Consider the following 21,138-nt stretch of genomic DNA (forward strand, 5'->3'; position numbering starts at 1 on the left):
GTCTTGCTCACAGCTAGGTCTGGTGGTTGGGAATATATAGACAGATTGAAGACTTGGCCAAAAACATTTTGGGATGCCACAACATTCAAAGTGCACCCCACAAGCACCTTTACACCCTTTGGAGTGGCTGACTTCACCAAGGCAAAGAGTACATATTGATTTTTCTGGGCCTTCATGGACTCCATGTTTCTGATTTCTGTGGATGATCATTTGAAGTGGCCTGAGGTCATATCAACGAAGTTAACCACATCAGAAAAGACTGTTTCCGCTACCTTCACTAAAAATGGCTTACCAGAACAAATTGTGAGTGATAACACACCACAAAGCACGTCAGAAGAGTTCAGACTATTCAGGAAGAAAAATGGTATCAAACATTTCAAGTCAGCTCCTCACCACCCAGCAATGAATGGGTTAGCTGAAAGGTTTGTCCAAACCTTCAAAAAGTCTATTAAAGCAACGGACAAGGAGGGCATTTCTCTACAGCACAAGGCGGACATCTTCCTACTTGTCCTTTGCAACTCAAACACCCATTCATGAGCAGGAATCTGAGATTTCGCGTAGCCCTCCTGAACCAGACCTACGGAAGGATGTGCAGAATAAACAGTTCAGACAGTTACCATGTAAATCAGCAAGGAGCTTCGAGATTGGGCAGGAAGTGAGTGAAGACAGTTGGACACCCAGTAGGATAGCTACAAGAACTGGGCCACTGATGTACACTATGGATACTGGAGATCAGGCATGGCAATGTCATGTGGACCAGATACTGGATTCTCAACCGAAGAACGCACCTGAGCCAATTGCATCCAACAAGGTGGACACATTACAGCCACTTGACTTGGCTCTCAGTGACGATCATGTCACTAACAGCAATGTGATACCGGAAAATGAGAAAGTTATCTTTGGCAAGACAACTGCCAAACCTGATGCTATCCTGAAAGAAACTGAGGACCACCATAAAGAATGAACTTTTAGTGTAGTGACGTTAGTTATGGAATGTTATTTGAATATGGTCTGGTAATGGGAAATTGAATGTTTTGTTACATGTACACTTTTATGTTACATTAATCTAAAAGAAGTTTAATGTACAGGTCTATTTCTTTTAGTGCCGTGACTCATTTAGCACAAATTATTGACTGAGAACTTATGCATCTGCATTGATTTGTTCCTCTCTGAAAAGTGAATATACATGTTAACTTCTCCTCTGAGTGTGGCCTTTATAGATTTGATTTGTAGTTGTACAGACACAAGTGTTATCACACATTACATGCCCACAATGCTTGACAGATCAAGGTTCAACTGTGGTAAACTATGTACCCCTGTCTGGACGCGCCCCTCTGCTGACTGGTCCTGTGGCTCCTCCCACAGACCCCTGTATAAAGGCAATTGGAGGCACTGCTCCTCCCTCAGTCTCCAAGAAGTTGTGGTCACTTTTGCAGCTAATAAAAGCTTGTCATTTGCCTCTCGTCTCCGAGAGTTATTGATGGTGCATCATCAACAAAACAACAACAGAAAAAAGAAGCCCTTTTCCTACAGTAGCAGGACCAGCGCCTTTCCTTCCACCCGCACACACAGACAGTCCTCCAGCCTTAGGACATGCCACTGGCCTTCCAGTCTCTGGACTTTAACCATCCAGTCTTCTGATCAACCTTCGGGCTTCGATCTTCAGTATCAAGCCCTGAATTCCGGGCCTTGTAATCTGGGCTCACCTCCTCACCAGCACGAAAGCTGCAACAGTCTGACAACCACAGCTATCCTTTGCCACACGTCCACATCACCGGCATGGAGTGAAGACCCAGACTCCGCAAGTCCTTCATCAGCCATCGAACATCGCTGGCTATCGAACGTCGCTGGCCTGGATTCCAGTTGTCCTTTGTGGCATCATCCCCTTTATGTTACAATTGTGTCCCCTTGTCTAATTCTTCCATTTGTAGCAACATCCCCATTCTTCTCCTAAGGATCTTAACTTTCACTGTGTATCCCTGCAAATTCTATAAAATAACTGAGTAATTTATAGGAGTTTTATGTTTTTGCTTAGTATTGCTGTTGCAAAACAATAAACTCCACACAAGTCAGTGATAATAATCTGATTTTGAAAGCTGAAGCACCAAGTGGGAACTGTTGTTTCACTGCAAAGCCTTTTCATCAGAACCAGGGCACCAGGGAACCAGGGCACCTGAGATGCCAAATGTGTGCACAGATGCTGCCTGACCTGCGTTTATTTTCTGGACTGAATGGTCAATCCATGAAATTCGATTCCAGCATAGAAATTTTGACTGGAGAATCTCAATTGGCGATAGTCTCATCTCCGGAATAAATGTGGTGGATCGCTTTTGGTCTGCTTCCAATGTCAGTGTCTGCTTTTTAAGAAAAAGGAACCAAAACTTTGCGTGGCTGCACACACCCGGGGAACTGCGCCTTCCCGCACGACAGGGGGCGCTGCCTCCCCAGCGGCAAGGGGCAGCTGAGCCCGGGCGTCGCAGCGCTGGCAGTCTCTAGCCTGTTGGTGGCGCTGGAGGAGCGTGTCCAAGTCGGAAGTGACATCAGTGCCGGAAGTGTAACGCCGCGACCTTGCGGGCGTGTGGCAAAATGAGGATCGAGAAGTGCTATTTCTGCTCGGCGCCCGTGTATCCGGGCCATGGCGTCATGTTCGTCCGCAACGACAGCAAGGTGAGGCGGCCCGCACCCCTGGCCAGTTTCCACACAGCCGGCAGGCTTCGGCCCGGCTTTGGGCAGCCGGCCGTGCCGGGTCACCGAGGCTGGACGCGGCCGGGGCACGTTCTGTGTGGCCAGAGTTTGTATGGTTTTGTGACTATTTAACACTGCGTGGACCGGACCATTGTGTGTTGCCCCTTTAGATTGGATTCGGAGACGAAAAGCAGCCTTCACAAAGAATGTCTCCTGGGGATCCTCTTACTGAGGAGTGTTACAGTATTTGCTACTAGAAGAGATGAACACACAGGCGATCCCAAATTGTTAATGGGAGTAGATAGGAAAAAGGTTTCCCAGGATCAGGACCATCCCGTGGTAAAATATTTCAGCAGTCTCCTATACAAACATGCAGAGTGTAAAGAGATTTTTCTTTAGTTTGTTGCTCTTTGATGGAGGCCACTTGTAAAGCACCCCGACAATCACGTGGGTCATGAATAACTTGGCACATGTACATCTACTCCATAATGAGTAGGCTCTTTGGTGTCACTGTGCAGTGTCCAAACGTCCAATAAAACTCAAGTGAGAAATTGGTCAGTGGAGTAAAAGTTAATAGAAATGGACTACCCATACATCTTGCTCAGTTAACCCTGGGTAGTGAACAAACATCCTGGCTACATCTATTTTGTGTTGAAGTTACAGGGTAGAAATCTTAGCAGGGACGTGAGAACTCGGAATGATTTTCCCACATTACGTTGGCAAACCAATTGTGCAGAGATTCTGAATTCAACCTGAGGACTCTCAGTCCACCTTGTTGTGACCATTTCACCTAAATGTCAATTTTGACTGCACTTTTTCTGTAACTGCAACACTCATACACTGCTTTTTGTTACTGTTTTCCCTTGGTACTGCCTTGTTGAATGTGTTTTGAAGTGATATGTATGATTGGCTTGCAAAACTGTTATTTCCCTATCTCTGTACATGTGATAGTGATATTCCAATTCCATGATGATGTAGTTCCTTTATTGTTATTAGAACATAGAAATCTACAGCACATTACAGGCTCCTCGGCCCACAATGTTGTACCGACCATGTAACCTACTCTAGAAACTGTGTAGAATTTCCCTAGCACATAGCCCTCTATTTTTCTAAGCTCCATGTATGTATCTAAGAGTCTCTTAAAATACCCTCTTGTGTCCGCTTCCACCACTGACACCAGTAGTGCATTCCATGCAGTCACCACTCTGTATTGAACACTTAACCCTGATGTCCCCTCTGTATCTATTTCCAAGCACCTTAAGACTATGCCCCCTCATGTTAGCCATTTCAGCCCTGGGAAAAAGCCTTTGGATATCAACATGATCAATGCCTCTCATCACCTTGTACACTTCTATCAGGTCACCTCTCATCTTCCGTTGCTCCAAGGAGACAAGGTCAAGTTCACTTAACCTGTTCTCATAAAGTACGCTCTCCAATCCAGGTAACATCCTTGTAAATCTCCTCTGCACTCTCTCCATAGTATCCTTCCTGTAGTGAGGTGACCAGAAATGACAACAGTACTTCAAATGGGGTCTGACCAGGGTCTTGTATAGCTGTAACATTACCTCTTGGCTCTTGAACTCAATCCCACAGTTAATGAATGCCAACACACCATTATGCCTTCTTAACAACGCTGTCAACCTGCACAGCAGCTTTGAGTGTCCTGTGGACATAGACCCCAAAATATCTCAGATCCTCCACACTGCCAAGAGTCTTAGCATTAATATTATATTCTGTTTTCAAATTTGACCTACCAAAATGAACCACCTCACACTTCTCAGCCCAGTTCTGCACCCTATTGATGTCCTGCTGTAACCTCTGACAAACCTCCAGACTATCCACAACACCCTCAGCCTTCGTGTCATCAGCAAACTTGCTAACCCACCTTTCTACTTCTTCATCCAGGTCATTTATAAAAATCATAAAGAGGAACGTTCTCAGAACAGATCCCTGCAGAACACCACTGGTCACCGATCTTTGTAGAATACGAACCATCTACAGCCACCCTTTGCCTTCTGTGAGCAAGTCAATTTTGGATCCACAAAGCAAGGTCTCCCTGGGTTCCATGCCCTCTTAGCTTCTGAAGGAGCCTCGCATGGGGAACCTTATCAAATGCCTTTTTGAAATCCATATACACTGCTCTATCTTCATCATATGTTGTATCCTCAAAGAACTCAATCAGGCTTGTAAGGCACAACCTGCCCTTGACAAAGCCATGCTGACTATCCCTAATCAGATTATCTCCAAATGCTCATAAATCATGTTCTCAGGATCTCGAACAACTAGCCCGTCACTGAAGTCAGACTCACTGGTCTTTAATTTCCTCGGTTATCTCTACTTCCTTGAAGAAGAGAACAACATTTACAACCCTTCAATCCCCTGGTACTTTGCCCGTCCCCATTGATGATACGAAGATCATCGCAAGAGGCTTTCCTCCTTTGCTTTCCACAGTAGCCTGGGGTACATCTCGTCCAGTCCTGTTGACTTATCTAACTTAATGCTTTTCAAAAACTCCAGCATATTCATTTTTCTTAATGTCTATATGCTCAAATGTTTCAGTCCGCTGTAAGTCATCCCCACAATTGCCAAGGTCTTTTTCACTGGTGAATACTGAAGCAAAGTATTCATCAAGTACCTCCGCTACCTCCTCTGATTCCATGCACACGTTTCCACTATCGTAGCTGATTGGTCCTATTCTCACATGGCTCATTCTCTTGCTCTTAACATACTTCTAGAATGCCTTGGGGTTTTCCTTAATCCTTCCCACCAAAGTTTTCTCATGGCCCCTTCTGGCTGTCCTAATTCCATTCTTAAACTCCTTCCTAGCAACCTTGTAATTTTCTGGAGTTCTAACAGTACCTACTTTCTTGAACCTTTTGTAAGCTTTTCTTTTCTTAACTAGATTTTCTACATTCTTTGTACTCCATACAAATGTTCCTTGAATATTTGCCACATTTCTGATGTGCATTTCCTTGAGAACATCTGCTCCCATTTCATGCTCCCATGATCCTGCCTAATAGCATCATATTTCCCCCTACCCCAATTAAATGTTTTCCCAAATTGTCTGCTCCTATGGCTTATCTATATATTGTGTCAGGAAACCTTCTTGAACACACCTAACAAACTCCACCCCATCTAAATCCCTTTCTCTAAGGAGATGCTAGTCAATATTAGGGAAGTTAAAATCTCCCATCACAACAGCCCTTCTTATTATTCTATTCCAGAATCTGTCTCCTTATCTGCTGCTCGATATCCTTATTACTATTGGGGGGGGGGGGGGGGGTCTGTGAAAAAACACCCAGTAGAGTTATTGCCCCTTTTCTGTTTTTGACTTCCCACACTGACTCAGACCATCCCTCCATGTCTTCCTCCTTTTCTGCAGCCATGACACTATCCGTAATTAGCAGTGGCATGCCCCCACCTCTTTCGCTTCTCCCTCTGTTGCTTCTGAAACATCTAAAGCCCAGCACACTCAGCAGCCATTCCTGCTCCTGAGAAATCCAAGTCTCTGTAATGGCCACAATATCATATTTCCACGTATTGATCCAAGTTCATTGGCCTTGTTTACGATACTTCTTGCATTAAGATAGACACCTCTCAAACCATCAGTCTGAGTGCATCTTTGCTCTATCTGCCTATCCTTCCTCACAAACTCCCGACAAGTTTTCTCCAACCTCTCCATCCTCTGCCTCTTCACTTCGGTTCCCACCTCCTGCAGATTGAGTTTACCCCCTCCCCAATAGCATTAGCAAACCACCCTGCCGATATTAGTCCCCATCAGATTCAATCGCAATTCGTCCTTTTTGTACAGGTCATACCTGCCCCAGAAGAGGTAACGATCCAAAAATCGGAATCCCTGCCCCATGCTCCAATCCTTCAGCCACCTCATTTTATTTCTATACTCACTGTCGTGTGCCACAGGCAGCAATCCTGAGATTACATCCTTTGTGGTCCTGCTTCTTAGCTTCCTTCCTAGCTCCCTGTATTCTGTTTTCAGGACCTCTTCCCTTTCTCTGCCTATGTCATTGTTACCAATATGTACCATGACCTCTGGCTGTTCAGCCTCCCAATTCAGGATATTGTGGACGCGTTCAGAAACATCACGAGCCTTGGCACCTGGGAGGCAGATGACCATCCTTGTTTCTTTTTTGCACCCACAGAATGGCCTATCTGTCCCTGTAACTATAGAGTCTCCTATTACTGCTGCCATCCTTATCTGTTCCCTACCCTCCTGAGCCACAGGGCCAGACTCAATGCCAGAGTCACTGCCACCCAGGTGCCATTCCCCCACCAGTACTCAAAATGTACTTATTAAGGAGGACAGCCACAGGGGTACTCCCTACTACCTGACACCCTCCCTTCTCTTGACAGTCACCCACTTATCTGTCTCCTGTGGTCCTGGAGTGACTACCTGCCTGTAGCTCCAGTCTGTCACATCCTCACTCTCCCTAACGAGCCAAAGGTCATCGAGCTGCATTTCCAGTTCCCTAACTTGGCCTCTAAGGAGCTGCAGCTTGATGCACCTGGTGCAGGTGTGGCCACTGGAGAGGCTGGAAGTCTCCAGACATCTGAAGGCCAGAGTGGAAGAATGGCCTTGCAGTCATACCCAGTATTGTAATGCACTGAGCCCCATGGAACACTCCTTTGTAAAACTCTTCTCGCTGACCTGAGCGAGGCCCGCTCCCTCCCTGACCCGGGCGAGGCCCGCTCCCTGCCTGGCCCGGGCAAGGCCCGCTCCCTCCCTGACCCGGGCGAGGCCCACTCCCTGATCTAGTGTTGATGCTGTCGATGATCCAATCCGTGCAAGAGATCCTGCGTAGTTTTGGTCCACTCCAGTCGGGAAAGATGAAATTTATTGAAACATGTTCATCTACCCAGGCTAGCCCAGGACAGTTAGGATTAAGTCTGGAGTTTCCAGACTCAATCAGTTTAGTAGCACAATTGTCAGTTGACCCATTGCAATGTGACCCAATGCAATGTTAAAAATATGTCAAAGAATTTAAAAGAACTTTGTGTAGCAAATTAAGCTTAATGTGTTAAAATAATAGGTTTAGGTCTCTGAAATCAAATTCTGAGAGAGTCGGGCAGCAGCTGTGTTTCAGGATCAAATAGGACTACAGTCGGCCCTCCTTATCTGCGGATCGGGAAAACCGGGACTTCTCTCTCCAGCACTCGTTGCTTGAGCATATGCAGACTTTTTTCTTGTCATTATTCCCTAAACAATACAGTATAACAATTATTTACATAGCATTTACATTGTATTAGGTATTATAAGTAATCTAGAAATGACTTAAAAGTACAGGCAGTCCCCGGGTTATGAATGAGTTCCATTCCTGAGTCCGTCTTTAAGTTGAATTTGAAGTCGGAGCAGGGGAGCAGGTACATCCAGTATTATTTAGTGTCAGTCAAACGTTTTTCTTAGTATATAGTACATTTTTTACTTTTCTATGCATATAAAACACTTAAGAAACATACATATTTCAATAATTTAACCACTGCGTTGCTTAGTAATAATTGTAGCTCTCATTGGGGCAGGGCCTTTCACATTCTCCATTAAAATTGTTCCGATTGTTGACCGACTGTAGCCTACGCTTTTCTAGTGACCGATGGTGTTTCACCTCTTTCCGATCACTGTATTACTTCCACCTTATTTTCAGTCGCGATCATGATTATTTTCGTGAACAGAAACACTGTGGATTCAAGCTGCGCCGCCAAGTCCCAATGTCCACCACATGGAGACATGTTAAATAAAGTCCGGGGTTCCACAGGGTCCTAAAGACTATCGCACTTAGACAGGTTAAATAAGGGACTTGAGCATCTGCAAGTCTTGGTATCCACGGGGGTCCTGGAACCAGTTCCCCGCGGATAAGGAGGGCCAACTGTATATTGTGGAGGACACTGCTTGTTGAGTTCTGCAGTTCTGGGTAACCCACCCTTCTGATGTGCGGAGGTATATCAATGCAACTAGTATCACAAGCACATAAGCACCATTCACAAGAAAAACATAAACCATGCACAATTTTTACAAGAAGAAATGTAGCTTAAACAACAAAAACAAGTACATTTTAGCGCAAGGTAATCACAGTTGTAATAGTGTTGCTAAACTAGTAATTAGGGGGCACCAGCTGATTGAAGAGCTGATAGATGAAGGATAGGAGCCATTCTTGAATCTTGTAGTGTGGGACAAGGTTTCTTTCTGTGTCTCCTGCATAATATTAGATGTGAGAAGATGGCGTAGGGTCTTTGGATTTTACCCTCTTGAGACGGTGTCTGTTGTGGATATTATCGATACTGGGGTGACGTGTCTGTAATGTATTAGGCAGAAGGATTTTTAATTTAATTCTTTAGCAATCCCCACTGAGATCAAGAAAGCAGTCCAATGTACTTAGAGTGTCGTTGGGCTCCTATTTTAATATGTTGCCCTGCCTGTGGTGAAGGCTTATGTTTTGCTGGCCGAAGTAACTGAATGCTGAGTGTGGCAATCCATTGACATCAGCAGTGATGTTGTGGTCGTAACTCCTGCCCTGTAAGCAGACAATGGACTACAATTTGGATGTGTGGTGAACAGGTTGTTTCTCTTGTTTAATTTGTGAAGGAGATGTCCAAATGAAATTAAATGTCCATTTGCAGGAATTGAAGCTTTCAGTGCAAGGTCTTCAATTAACTGTTTGCTTATCTCTTTTCTTTTGTCTCTGGGATATCTGAGGTTTTGTTAATAGCTCAAAAGTTTCTGTAAGACTACAGTGAAATAAATTGTGACAGCAACAGGTGCACAGTGGTGAATGGTGCACCATTGATCATCAGTTGGAATGATTTCAGGTGACTTGTAGCTGGCTGAGGGAAGATGATAGTTATCTTAAAATCCAATTGCTGGCATTTTTGCCACTTGTTTGGTTCAGGTCATGGGTGAGGGTATTGGTATATGTTGCAGTTGTGTAGGACATTAGTGCGCCCATATTTGAGATTGAATTGCTCTGTTAAAGGAGAGTTGTCATCAAATTGGAAAGAGTGCAGAGAACATTTGTGAAGATGCTGCCAGGATTCGAGGATCTGAGTTGTAGAGAGAAGTTGGATAGGCTAGTGCTTTATTCCTTGGAAAGTAGGAGAGAGAGAGGTGTGTAAAATCATGAGAATAGATAGGTTGACATACCTAATCTCAGGTAAGGGCAAGCAAAAACTAGAGGGCATAGGGTTAAGGTGAGGGGTTAGAGGTGATCTGATGAATTTAGTTTTTCACAAGAGTGGTTGCAATTTGAAATGAACTGTCTTGAAGGCAGTTGGAGGCAGACGCACAACATTTGAAAAGTACCTGAACAAATACTTGCATCCTAAGGTATAGAAGTCAATGGACTCAGTACGGGGAAATGGGATTAGTATAGATGGTCAGCATGGATTTGGTGGGCTGAAGGGTTTATTTCCATGCTGTATAACTTTGATAACCCAAAATATAGTCTGGAGCTGATGAAATGTGATACTACTCCTTTTGTTTCTTTGGGTATTAAAGTTCTTAATTTTTAAATTTTCAGATTAAGGTAACCTTTCTAATTCAGTATCTCTTCAAAAACTAAAAACTACATTTTGGGTCTCCTGAGTTCTTTTCTACCTTGTTAACCTATTAGTATCCTCTCAGCCAGATTCTACCTTCTGCCAAGATCAGGTTTGCTCTGAGACTCAATATTCTAGCTTTATCTTCCACTGTGGATTTGATTTTCTTTTGAGTTGACTTTTCTTTCTTTACCAGTTTATATCCTCCTAATTTCCATTGCCGGTCTGACATTACGCATCTTCTGGTCACACTCTTTTCAGTGATGACCATCGAATCCTGATATTCCTTCACTTCCTAGCCATTGCAAATTAGGTAGTAAAAATAAAACAGTTGATGCTGGAATTCTGAAATAAAGCCAAAAGTTCATGGCAGGCAGTGTTTGTAGAGAGGAGAAGAGCTGAAATTCCAGGTTTTATCCAAGTGGGAAGTCTCAGCTGGATAGCCATGCAAACCAGTGGATTATTTGTAGGTATTTCATGACAGTAATAAGCTCTCAGCAAATTACACTCCAGTTACTCACTTTGATCGTTTTGATGGTATCTCCCAATCCTGTGATCTTCATCACTTGTAGTTTCTCATTCAATCTGCATATCATCGTGAATCATAATTCTTCGTAGACTTTGAGTCTTGGGGGGGAGAGAGCACAGTCAATACTTCCTTCACTTCAATGGCACCATCCTATTCAGTGTATGGAAATGCAGTATTTCCCTTTAACTCTCCTTTCATCAGGAACATGGCTGGTATTTTGGGTGTTGGAGGGAAGGCAGATTTTCTCTGGGGGGGAGGAGGTGGAAAATTTGTTGATATTTTTGTTAGGTCAGTGTCACATGGAGTACACAAATAATCATTGAAGCATCTTCTAGATTTTCAGATTCTGCAGATCAAAATGTCATAAGAATTTTAAGAAGAAGCGTAACCCAAGAAAGGTCAGGTGGACAAAGGCCTTCCGCAAGTCAGCTGGCAAGGAATTGACAGTGGTATGTAGGAAGTTATTCTTGTCTTCACTTGCCTAGGTGTTCATTATAACTTGATGTTCTTCACAACTGATCTTTTATTTATAGGATAATTCATTTGAATTTGAAAAACGTAGGAATGTGCCAGTCAAGTACCAGAGAGAACTGTGGTCTATGTCAGGTAAGCTGTTCTTGTAATGCACCACAAATGTATGTATGCAATCTTGATGAATTTAATTCCATTTTTCAGCATCTATATAGTGCTTCCCTGGCTATTTAGATTGCATTGGCACAAAATCCATTTTTTAAGCTCTCTGATATAAAAGCAATGAAACGAGTCTGAAGAGAAAGTGAGGCATACTTCTTAACGGGTAAATAATTGACTAGTGGGATTGCTTTCTAATGTCTCAGATCCATTTAAATTAGTGATGATCTTAATGTAAAGAATGAGTGCAGCAACATTTGGTAGGATTCTGTATGCCTGATGTGAAGAGTAGGATCACTTCGGATTTGTGCTGAAGATTTGCATTCCTACAGACTTTTAACAAACTCTAAAGTGCTGGCTGAAATGTCACTGTCATATGTGGCATAGATACTTTTCTGCTTTCATGTATTTTAGAGGAATGTAAATAGCTGAGGAAGCATGCTTTGGGTTCTGTTTGAATTGTAAATCATGTACAAGCAAAGGAACTGGCATGAATTTGCTTTGCATTTTAAGGAGAAATTAGTCTTTGCAGGCTGAGAATAGTGTTTGCAGTACATTTGCTGTTGGGCTGAGCACATCAGTTAGCTGTTCATTTTAATACTAAAATTTTTAAGATGACTTGTTAAAATGATCTAAAATCTCGTGGAAAATTGCTGCTAGGTTTAGCATTCATGGTATGCCTTATGTCTTGTCAGTGGTAGCAACAGAGCATATTGAGGCAGCCAAGAAACATGAACTGATTATCTGGAGTACTAAGATTATTATTTTAAGTCTTAAGGTTCTGGTGTAAATAGTTAAAATGGAGATTACATGTCTGTCTCTGTTCCATATTGGATTTGGTTCAGAGAGGCATCATCATGTAATACTTGATTTTGTTTGGATGATTTGCCCAAGGCTCTCAAACCAACACATACCCTGAGACAATACCAAAAATTTGGATTTGTGGAGTGAAATGAAAATCCTGATATAATTCATAAGTGTTCTTAAATAAAATTTTAGTTTGGGTTTGAAGTTATTGGGTTACATTTTTGTGGCCATTTGACAAGTGACTGCTGTGTATTAGCCCAAATTTTAATGTATTTAAGAACTAGTCTCTGTCTTTCAGTCAACATTGGATAGTCTTTTGGAATCTTGCTTATCTCCTCTTGCTGGTTGCTTTTGAGCTCTGCTTTTTCGAATTTTGCTTGCAGATTTTTGTTCCCCTCATTTTGGGTCATTGTAGAAAAATGGTTTTAGTTTAATTAATGATAAAACTCTGTTTAACAGTTAAAGCAATGAAGAGAGTTGAGGAAATCAAACAGAAGCGCCAAGCAAGATTTATTATGAACAGGTGAGAGTAAGATTGGTGTGTATGATTATTTACAGTGTAATTAGCTGTTTATTATTTTCTATTCCAAAAGTGCACATAGATATTCCACATGATTCTCAAGTAAGAAATTGCTTTAATATTTCATTTCATAGAATGACACTGTGCAGAGAGATTTTACATTGTTCTTAACTGTGGTGGGCAAATGTGTCCTAAAATGCTAGACAAATACAGTACTGTGCAAAAATCTTTGGCCCCTGGATTTTTATATATATTTTGTTTTAGTTATTTATTTTGTCTTCTGCATTAGCATGTCATTAGAAAAGAGCAAATTTTAGATTTCCAAACACCCATTTTCCAAAAAAAATTGTTTCTGAGATTTTAAAAATTTTGTTAAAGTAGCATAGACCTCTTTTCAAATAAAAACTTCATTACTTTTTAAGTATAGAGCATGATGAAACAAAGATAACAAACAGGTGCTAATGATTAATGAGCTGAATAAACTAGACTGATTAACTGAAACAGAAAGAAGTGAATCTAGAATCAGACTGGAGGAAGGAAAACCAAACTGAAAGGTGAGTTTCTGGCAGATGTGATAGTTCAACCTTCAGATCATCTAACCTTCCACAACAGTATGAGTGAGTTTCGCAACAAGGCACAAGGTGATCATCCTGCATCAGCAAGGTCTCTCCTAAACAGAAGTTTTGCAGCAGACAGGAATTTCAAGATGTGCTGTCCAGGCTTTTCTGAAACAGTCAAGTTCTGCAGAAGACTGTCATGTCATTCAAGCTGCTTGCAGCAACTACCAGCTGATTTTATAGAGAACATAACATAGAAATAGGAGTGGGCCATTTGGCCCGTCGAGCCTGCTCCATAAGATCATTACTGATCTGGTCACGGACTCATCTCCACCTACTTGCATTTTCCCCATAACCCTTAATTCCCTTACTATGCAAAAAAAAACTATCCAACCTTGTCTTAAATCTATTTACTGAGGTAGACGCCACAGCTTCATTGGGCAGAGAATTCCACAGATTTACCACTCTCTGGAAAAAGCATTTCTTTCTCATCTCCATCCTAAATCTACTCCCCTGGAATCTTGAGACTACGTCCCCTAGTTCTACTAATGGAAACAACTTTCCTGCCTCTATCTTATCTATCCCTTTTATAATTTTATATGTTTTTATAAGGTCTCTCATTCTTCCGAATTCCAGCGAGTACAGTCCCAGGGGACTTAATCTCCTCATAGATTAATCCCCCTTATCTCTAGAATCAACCTGGTGAACTTCCTCTGTACCACCTCCAAAGCCAGTACATCCTTCCTCAAATAAGGAGACCAGAACTGCATACAGTACCCAGGTGTGGCCTCACCAGTACCCTGTACAGTTGCAGCATAACCTCTCTGCTCTTGAATTCAATCTGTCTAGCAATGAAGACCAACATTACATTTGCCTTCTTGATAGCCTGCTGCATCTGCAAACCAACCTTTTGTGATTCATGCACAAGTCCGTCTGCAGAGCAGCGTGCTGCAAATTTTTAACATTTAAATAATAATCTGCTGTTTCATTTTTCCTTCCAAAGTGGATGACCTTGCATTTACCAACATTGTACTCCATCTACCAGACCCTTTCCCACTCACAAAACCTAACTTTATCTCTCTCTATTTTCTGCACAATTTGCTTTTCCATTCAATTTAGTTTCATCAGCAAACTTACACTATACTTGGTCCTGTCTTCCAGATTGTTACTGTATATCAAGAACAGTTGTGGGTCCAGCATTTGCACCTGCAGCACACCGTTCTCCACTGATTGCCAACCAGAGTTACACCATGTATCCCAACTTTCAGCTTTCTATTAGTTAACCAATCCTCTATTTCTTGCTAATACATACCCCAAATCAATGCATCCTTATCTATAAATCTCTTGTGTCACACCTTATCGAATGCCTTCTGGAAGTCCAAGTAAATAATGTTCCCCTCTATCCACTGCGCTTGTTATATCCTCAAAGAACTCCAGTAAGTTAGTCAAACAGGACCTGCCTTTGCTGAACTCATACTGCGTCTGTCTGATGGATCCATTTCTTTCCAGATACCTCGCTGTTTCTTTAATGATAGTTTCATACTCTTTCCCAACTACAGATGTTAAACTAACTGGCCTATAGTTACCTGCCTTTTGCCTACATCCTTTTTTGAACTGTAGCATGACATTCACCGTCTTCCAATCCTCTGGGACCTGTCCAGAGAATTTTGGTAAATTGCTACCATAGTCTCAACTATAACCTCTGTCTTTCAGTACCCTGGGATGCATTCCATCAGGACCAGGGGACTTGTCTATCTTCAGGCCCACAAGTTTGCTCAGCACTACCTCTTTAGTGATAGCTATTTTATCAAGGTCCCTCACCTCCTGCTGCATCCAAAGCATCTCTCTTTGGCATGTTAGAAGTCTCCTCTACTGTGAAGACGGACACAAAATAATCATTCAAAACCTCTTCTATTTCCTCATTACCCAATATCAATTTCCCCTTCTCATCCTCCAAGGGACCTACGTTCACTTTAGCCACCCCTTTCTGCTTTTATATAATTATAAAAACTTCTACTATCTCTTTTTATACAGTTTCCCACTACAGTCAGCCCTCCTTATCCGCGGGGGATTGGTTCCGGGACCCTCCACGGATACCAACATTCGCAGATGCTCAAGTCCCTTATTTAACATATATCAGTGCGGTGGTCTTTAGGACTCTGTGGAACCCCGGACATTATTTAACATGTCTCCATGTGGTGGACATTAGGACCTGGCGGTGCAGTGCTGAATCTGCAGTGTTTCTGTTCACAAAAATAATCATGGTCACGATTGAAAATCAGTTGGAAGTAATAACGCGATCGGAAAGAAGTGAAACGCCATCGGTCATTGGAAAAGCGTTAAGCTACAGTCGGTCAATGATCGGAACAATTTTAATGGAGAATGTGAAAGGTCCTGCCCCGCTGAAAGCTACAATTATTACTAAGCAATGCAGTGGTTAAATTATTGAAATGCATATGTTTCTTAAGTGTTTTATATGCATAGAAAGGTAAAATATGTTCTATATACTAAGAGACGTTTGACTAACTGATGCTAAATAATATTGGATGTACCTGTTCCAACTTCAAATCTGACTTAAAGACGGACTCAGGAACGGAACTCATTCATAACCCAGGGACTGCCTGTACTTTTAAGTCATTTCTAGATTACTTGTAATACCTAATACAATGTAAATGCTATGTAAACAGTTGTTATACTGTATTGTTTAACGAATAATGACAAGAAAAAATAGTCTCTACATGCTCAAACAATGAGTGCTGGAGAGAGAACTTCCGGGTTTTCCCGATCTGCGGTTGGTTGAATCCGCGCATGTGGAATCCGCGGATAAGGAGGGCCGACAGTACTCTTGATGACTTTGTATGCACAAGCTTTTAGTTTGATGCCTTCCTTTATTTCCTTAGTTATCCAAAGCTGGCTCTCCCCACCCTTACAGACCTTGCTTTTAACTAGAATATACTTTTGTTGAACACCATAAAAAATCTCTTTGAAAGTCTTCCACTGTTCCTCAACTGTTCCATCATATAGCTCGTGTTCCCAGTCTACACTAGCCATTCGTCCAGTTGTAGTCTTCATTGATTAGGCATTGTACCCTGGTTTTCAACTGAACTATTGCACCCTCCATTTGAATGAGAAAATCATAGTGATTACTCTTTCCAAGAGGATCCCTAACTACAAGATCACTAATTTTGCCTGTCTCATTGCACAGGACCAAATCTAAGATAGCACTTTCCCTTGTAGGTTCAGAAACATGCTGTTCAAGAAAGCCATCATGGATGCATTCTATGAAGTCCTCCTCAAGACTGCCTCGACCAACTTGATTCACCCAATCTACGTACAAGTTAAAGTTCTCCATGATAACTGCTGTTCCTTTCTTACATGCCTCTCATATTTCTCGTTTATTGCTTGTGCAACAGTAATGTTGTTATTCAGTGGTTGATATACAACTCCCACCAGTGATTTTTTTTCCCCTTTACTATTCCTAATCTCTGCCTAGATGGATTCAACATTCTGCTCCTTAGATCTTGTATTTCTCCCTATTCCCCTGATTTCCTCTTTAATTAAGAACACTATCCCACCTCCCTTACCTACCTATCCTTCTGTATTACCTGATATCCTTGGATATTTAATTCTCAATCCTCTCCACCCTGCAACCACGTCTCTGTAATGGCCCCTATCGTACAGGTTTGTGCCACAAGTTCACTGACCTTATTTTGAATACCGCAGACATTCAAATAAAGTGCCCTTAAACTCATTGTGTTTTTGCACTTGAATTTTCTTCACTCCACTTTTACTTTTCTCTTTTTTTATCTTGCTTTTTAAAATCTTTTTACTTTATCCATACTTCTATTTTTTGAATTCACCCCCCCCCCCCCCCTTACTATTTGGTTTAAAGCCTTATCCACAGCCCTAGTTATGCAATTCACTAGGAGCCGGGTCCCATCCTGGTTTAAGTGGAGGCTGTTCCCATTGGTAAAGCTTCCTCCTTCTCCAAAACTGATAGCCAATTTCCCAGGAATTCAAACCCACTTCTCACACTAATCCTTGAGCCATGCACTTAACTCTCTAATCTTCTGACCTTATGCCAATTTGCACGTGTTTCAGATAGTAATACAGAAATTATTACCTTTTTAATTCTGCTTTATAATTTAGTCCCTAGCTGTCCAAATTCCCTCAGAAGAACCTCTTTCCTCATTCTGCCTATGCTGTAGGTACCCACATAGACCACGACAAATTGATGTTTTGCTTCCCACTGCATGTTCTTCTGCAGGTCAGATAAGATGTTCCAAACCTGGGCACCAGGCAGGCAACACAGTCTTCGAGGTGTTCTAGCCTCGTGATAGAGAACTCTGTCTATTCCCCTGCCTATACTATCCTCAATTACGACAACATTTCTCTTCTCTCCCCCCTTTTGAATGGCTCCCTGAACTATGATGCCACAGTTAGGTTGCTCATCCTTCCTACAGCTGCCACTCTCATCCACACAGGGGACAAGCTCAAGGGCTGAGGCTCCTCCAGCACTGTCTCTTGGATCTTATTATCCACCTCACTCGCAGTCACACCCCCTTGTCCCTGACCACAGATTGAATTTGAGGCAGCTAGTCTAATGGGTGTGACTGGCTCCTGAACCAGAGTATCCGGGTAACACTCCCCCTCCCTGATGTGTCGCAGTGTTTGAAGCTCAGATTCCAGGTGATCAGCTTTGAGCCTGAGTTCCTCGAGCAGCCAACACTTGTTGCAGTTGTGGTCACCAGCTCCCATATCATGCAGCTACAGCACATCACCTGATCCTGCATCATCCCTACTTTGTTTAATTAGAATTGATATAGTTTTAAAGGCAAAGCGTGATCGCACCAAATACTGATTTTTATTTTATTACTGTTTACTGCTCTTTATTGTAATTTGATAATTAAGCTTTTAATTTTATTATTTTTCAAATCATCTTCACTTTACAGAATTTTTTAATAGACTTACACAGTACTGTAATATCTAGGTTGTACACAGGTCAATGGATGAGATGACTGGCAATCTGGACAACATTCAGCCTGTGTGAGATGAATGTTGAAACATGTTCCTGGATGAACTCACTGATTGTGTTATTGTACACAATAAAAGATAGATGAAACCTTAGTGCAATTTATTTGAATACAGTGTTCATTCAGTTAAAGGATCATATTTGATGTTTAATTTTGGAGTATGAACCTGTTATCCGAATTGAAGAAATGAAGCCCATCACTTTAAATGCATTCTTGAGATGCAGTTGAATAAATAGGTTGAAAATCACTGATAGCCAGTGCCAGTTGGGTCATATTTCAAGTTGCCTTTTCATTTTGAAAGTTTTGCTGGGAAAGGAGCAAAACTAGTGAGAATTTACAGAAATTTGTATCAAGTATATTCCAAGATGTGATGAATTCCTATCAATCAGGGAAGGTATAAGTCAATGTGACTAATTCATGAAAATCAAGGTTAAATGTGTGCTTGTTTCTTTTGGAAAGTTTGCTAAGTATAGGACACAGAGTAAAATTATTCCTGAATAATTTGTATTTATGTAATTTAGTCCTGTTTGCATTTATTTTTGGTGTTTAATCTTGCAGTGCTGCTTGATTGGAGTATCTGGTTATTCATGATCAGCTGGAGTAAACAGCTGAAACTTCATTAATGAAGCACATGTTTTGATATCTGATGTATAGTAAAAACAATTTCTGATCTAATGAATATTCAATTTTGTCTAAGGTTGAAGAAAAATAAAGAGTTACAAACAAAGGCAGACATCAACGAGGTCAAACAGAACATCCATCTCATCAAGGCTCCTCATGCAGGTAATGGTCTGAAATTTACAACGCTGTTTGGTGTTTCAAGCAATCATAGGAATCTTGCAAACAAGATACATAATGTAGATAATTAACATTTCTTGTGATTTGTAGGTCATTTGGAAATAGTTCATACTTTATTTTGATAGTTCAAGTCTCATTCTCTTTTAACAGAAAAGTCAAAGAAGTTGGAGGAAAAGATAGTGGAGACTTTGCAGGAAGATATGGAAATGGCAGAAGATTCATAACCGTATCTGCTGATGGCCAGATCCCATCAGTTTCACTCTGTTGAGCTACCGATATAAATATAGCTAATTTATCTTCGAGTGACGTAACAATCCTTTGCAAATTTGACCGACTCACATCAGATTTCCTAGTCATGTCCTTCCAGGCTCTAGTTGACCTCCATGAAATTGATTATTAAATATTAAGAAAGCTCTTTGCCTCAGCAAGACGAATGATGACTGGTGGATAAAAAGAACATTTGGAAACGGTCTCTGTGGTTTTGAAAAATCTGATTATACTTTTTTCTGTTCCATAATAAATGTTCTGTTCCATAAGTATGACAAGTATATTTTTAAAACGTTTGTGACTGATCTGCTAGCTTCAAATGTAAGCTAGACATGGAAAATTCTAGTCAGTCATTAAATTAAAAGCAAACTGATTTATTGAGTTGAGGGAATTGTAATATTTATGCAATTATTTTGCTTTCTCACTTTTCTAGTTAAATTCCATAAACTCTATATTCTATCTTATTACTGAGCAATGTTTGTTGTATATGACGCCTCAGATCTCTTCATTCAACCTTTATTTACAGATCACTATATTTTCTCCTTCATGCTAGTCCTTTTGTTAAATGCCACACTATGGGTTGACTGCCCTTGAGTTAGTCTCATGTTATTATTCTCTTAATGAAGAATATCTTGGTCATTAATAAATTCAATTATTCAGTAGCTATCTTGTACTTGGGTGTCTCTTAGTTTAATCCTGAAAGTTTAGATGTTCCCTTTCCTAGTCTGTTTAGTGGACATTGTTGATCTGTGAATTGAAATTTTACAGTGCGAATATCCAAACAGCTTTATACTGCAGGTTGGCACAGTGGGGCAGAGGTAATGTTTCTGTCCCACTGCTCCAGACACCTAAATTCTGTTCCGACCTTGGATGTTGTTTGTATGGAACATCATCTCCTGAATTTCTGATTCACACTGTTACAGTTACAGTTCATTCAAATTCTCCCTAGTTTTACCCCATGTGCCTTTTGTTTTCCTTGGGGTAAATTTTCCTGATTCAATTTATTAAACCCCATATCCTATGTAAATGGTCAGCATCTTAGCCAATCTCAGTAATCAGATATCTAGTCTCTTGCAGTACCTTCTTATCACTTAAGTGTAATGCCACTTAAATATAAACTTGCACATTATGATTTCAACTCTCATGAACAAGAGGTACATACCTTTTTTCTGATTTCAGGTGCATTTTTAAGATTTTATTTCAAATGCTCAGTCCTACACCCCAGGAAATAGGCCCCACAGCCCAGCTCATCCATGCCATTTGCCCGCATTTCAGCCATGTCCCTCTAAACCAGGGTTCCCAACTTTTTTTATGCCATGGACAAATACCATTAAGTAAGGGGTCCGTGGACCCCAGGGTGGGAATCCTTAATCTAAACCTCTCCTAACCAGGTCCCTGTTCAATGTGTTTTGTAGATGTTGCTGTTGTCCTGCCTCAGCAACTTACGGAAACTCATTCCAAATGTGCACTACCTTCTGCGTGAAAATGTCCCTCAGGTTCCTGTTACATTTTCCCCCCTCATGTCCTCTGGTTCCTCTTATCTCTCTCTTCTCACCCCCCCCCCCTCTCCCGGGGTAAAAGACAGGGTCAATAAATCTATGCTGATCTTATAAATACACATTTATAAGATCAGCCGTCTCCAATGAAAAATCTCAGGTGGTGGGTGCATGGATGAGTCGTCAGATTGTAAACATTGTAGATACAATCTTTAAGGCAATTGGATAAGTGCATAGATAGGAGGGGCTTAAAAGAGGCCAATTATAGGCA

At 41.5% G+C, this 21,138-nt stretch overlaps 1 protein-coding gene across 1 annotated transcript; it reads left to right on the forward strand.

Annotated features, from left to right (window-relative positions):
- The first annotated feature begins 2,527 nt into the window (after positions 1 to 2,527).
- rsl24d1 (ribosomal L24 domain containing 1) lies at positions 2,528 to 20,033 on the forward strand. The gene is made up of 6 exons (XM_059952509.1): positions 2,528 to 2,667; positions 11,095 to 11,208; positions 11,293 to 11,365; positions 12,656 to 12,719; positions 19,004 to 19,089; positions 19,255 to 20,033. The coding sequence occupies exons 1-6, from the start codon at positions 2,587 to 2,589 to the stop codon at positions 19,326 to 19,328; spliced, it is 492 nt and encodes a 163-aa protein (XP_059808492.1). The 5' UTR covers positions 2,528 to 2,586; the 3' UTR covers positions 19,329 to 20,033.
- Positions 20,034 to 21,138: the final 1,105 nt, after the last annotated feature.

Source organism: Hypanus sabinus, chromosome 28, assembly GCF_030144855.1.
Source record: "Hypanus sabinus isolate sHypSab1 chromosome 28, sHypSab1.hap1, whole genome shotgun sequence".
In the NCBI taxonomy this organism is placed as follows: Eukaryota; Metazoa; Chordata; class Chondrichthyes; order Myliobatiformes; family Dasyatidae; genus Hypanus; species Hypanus sabinus.

What these genes read in the sequence shown, in the direction of transcription:
- rsl24d1 (XM_059952509.1), top strand. Translation starts at nt 2,587, where the DNA reads ATGAGGATCGAGAAGTGCTATTTCTGCTCGGCGCCCGTGTATCCGGGC. An exon ending in TCGTCCGCAACGACAGCAAG is followed by an intron (nt 2,668 to 11,094) that starts GTGAGGCGGCCC and finishes AGCATCTTCTAG; the next exon opens with ATTTTCAGATTCTGCAGATC. An exon ending in AGAACTGTGGTCTATGTCAG is followed by an intron (nt 11,366 to 12,655) that starts GTAAGCTGTTCT and finishes TCTGTTTAACAG; the next exon opens with TTAAAGCAATGAAGAGAGTT.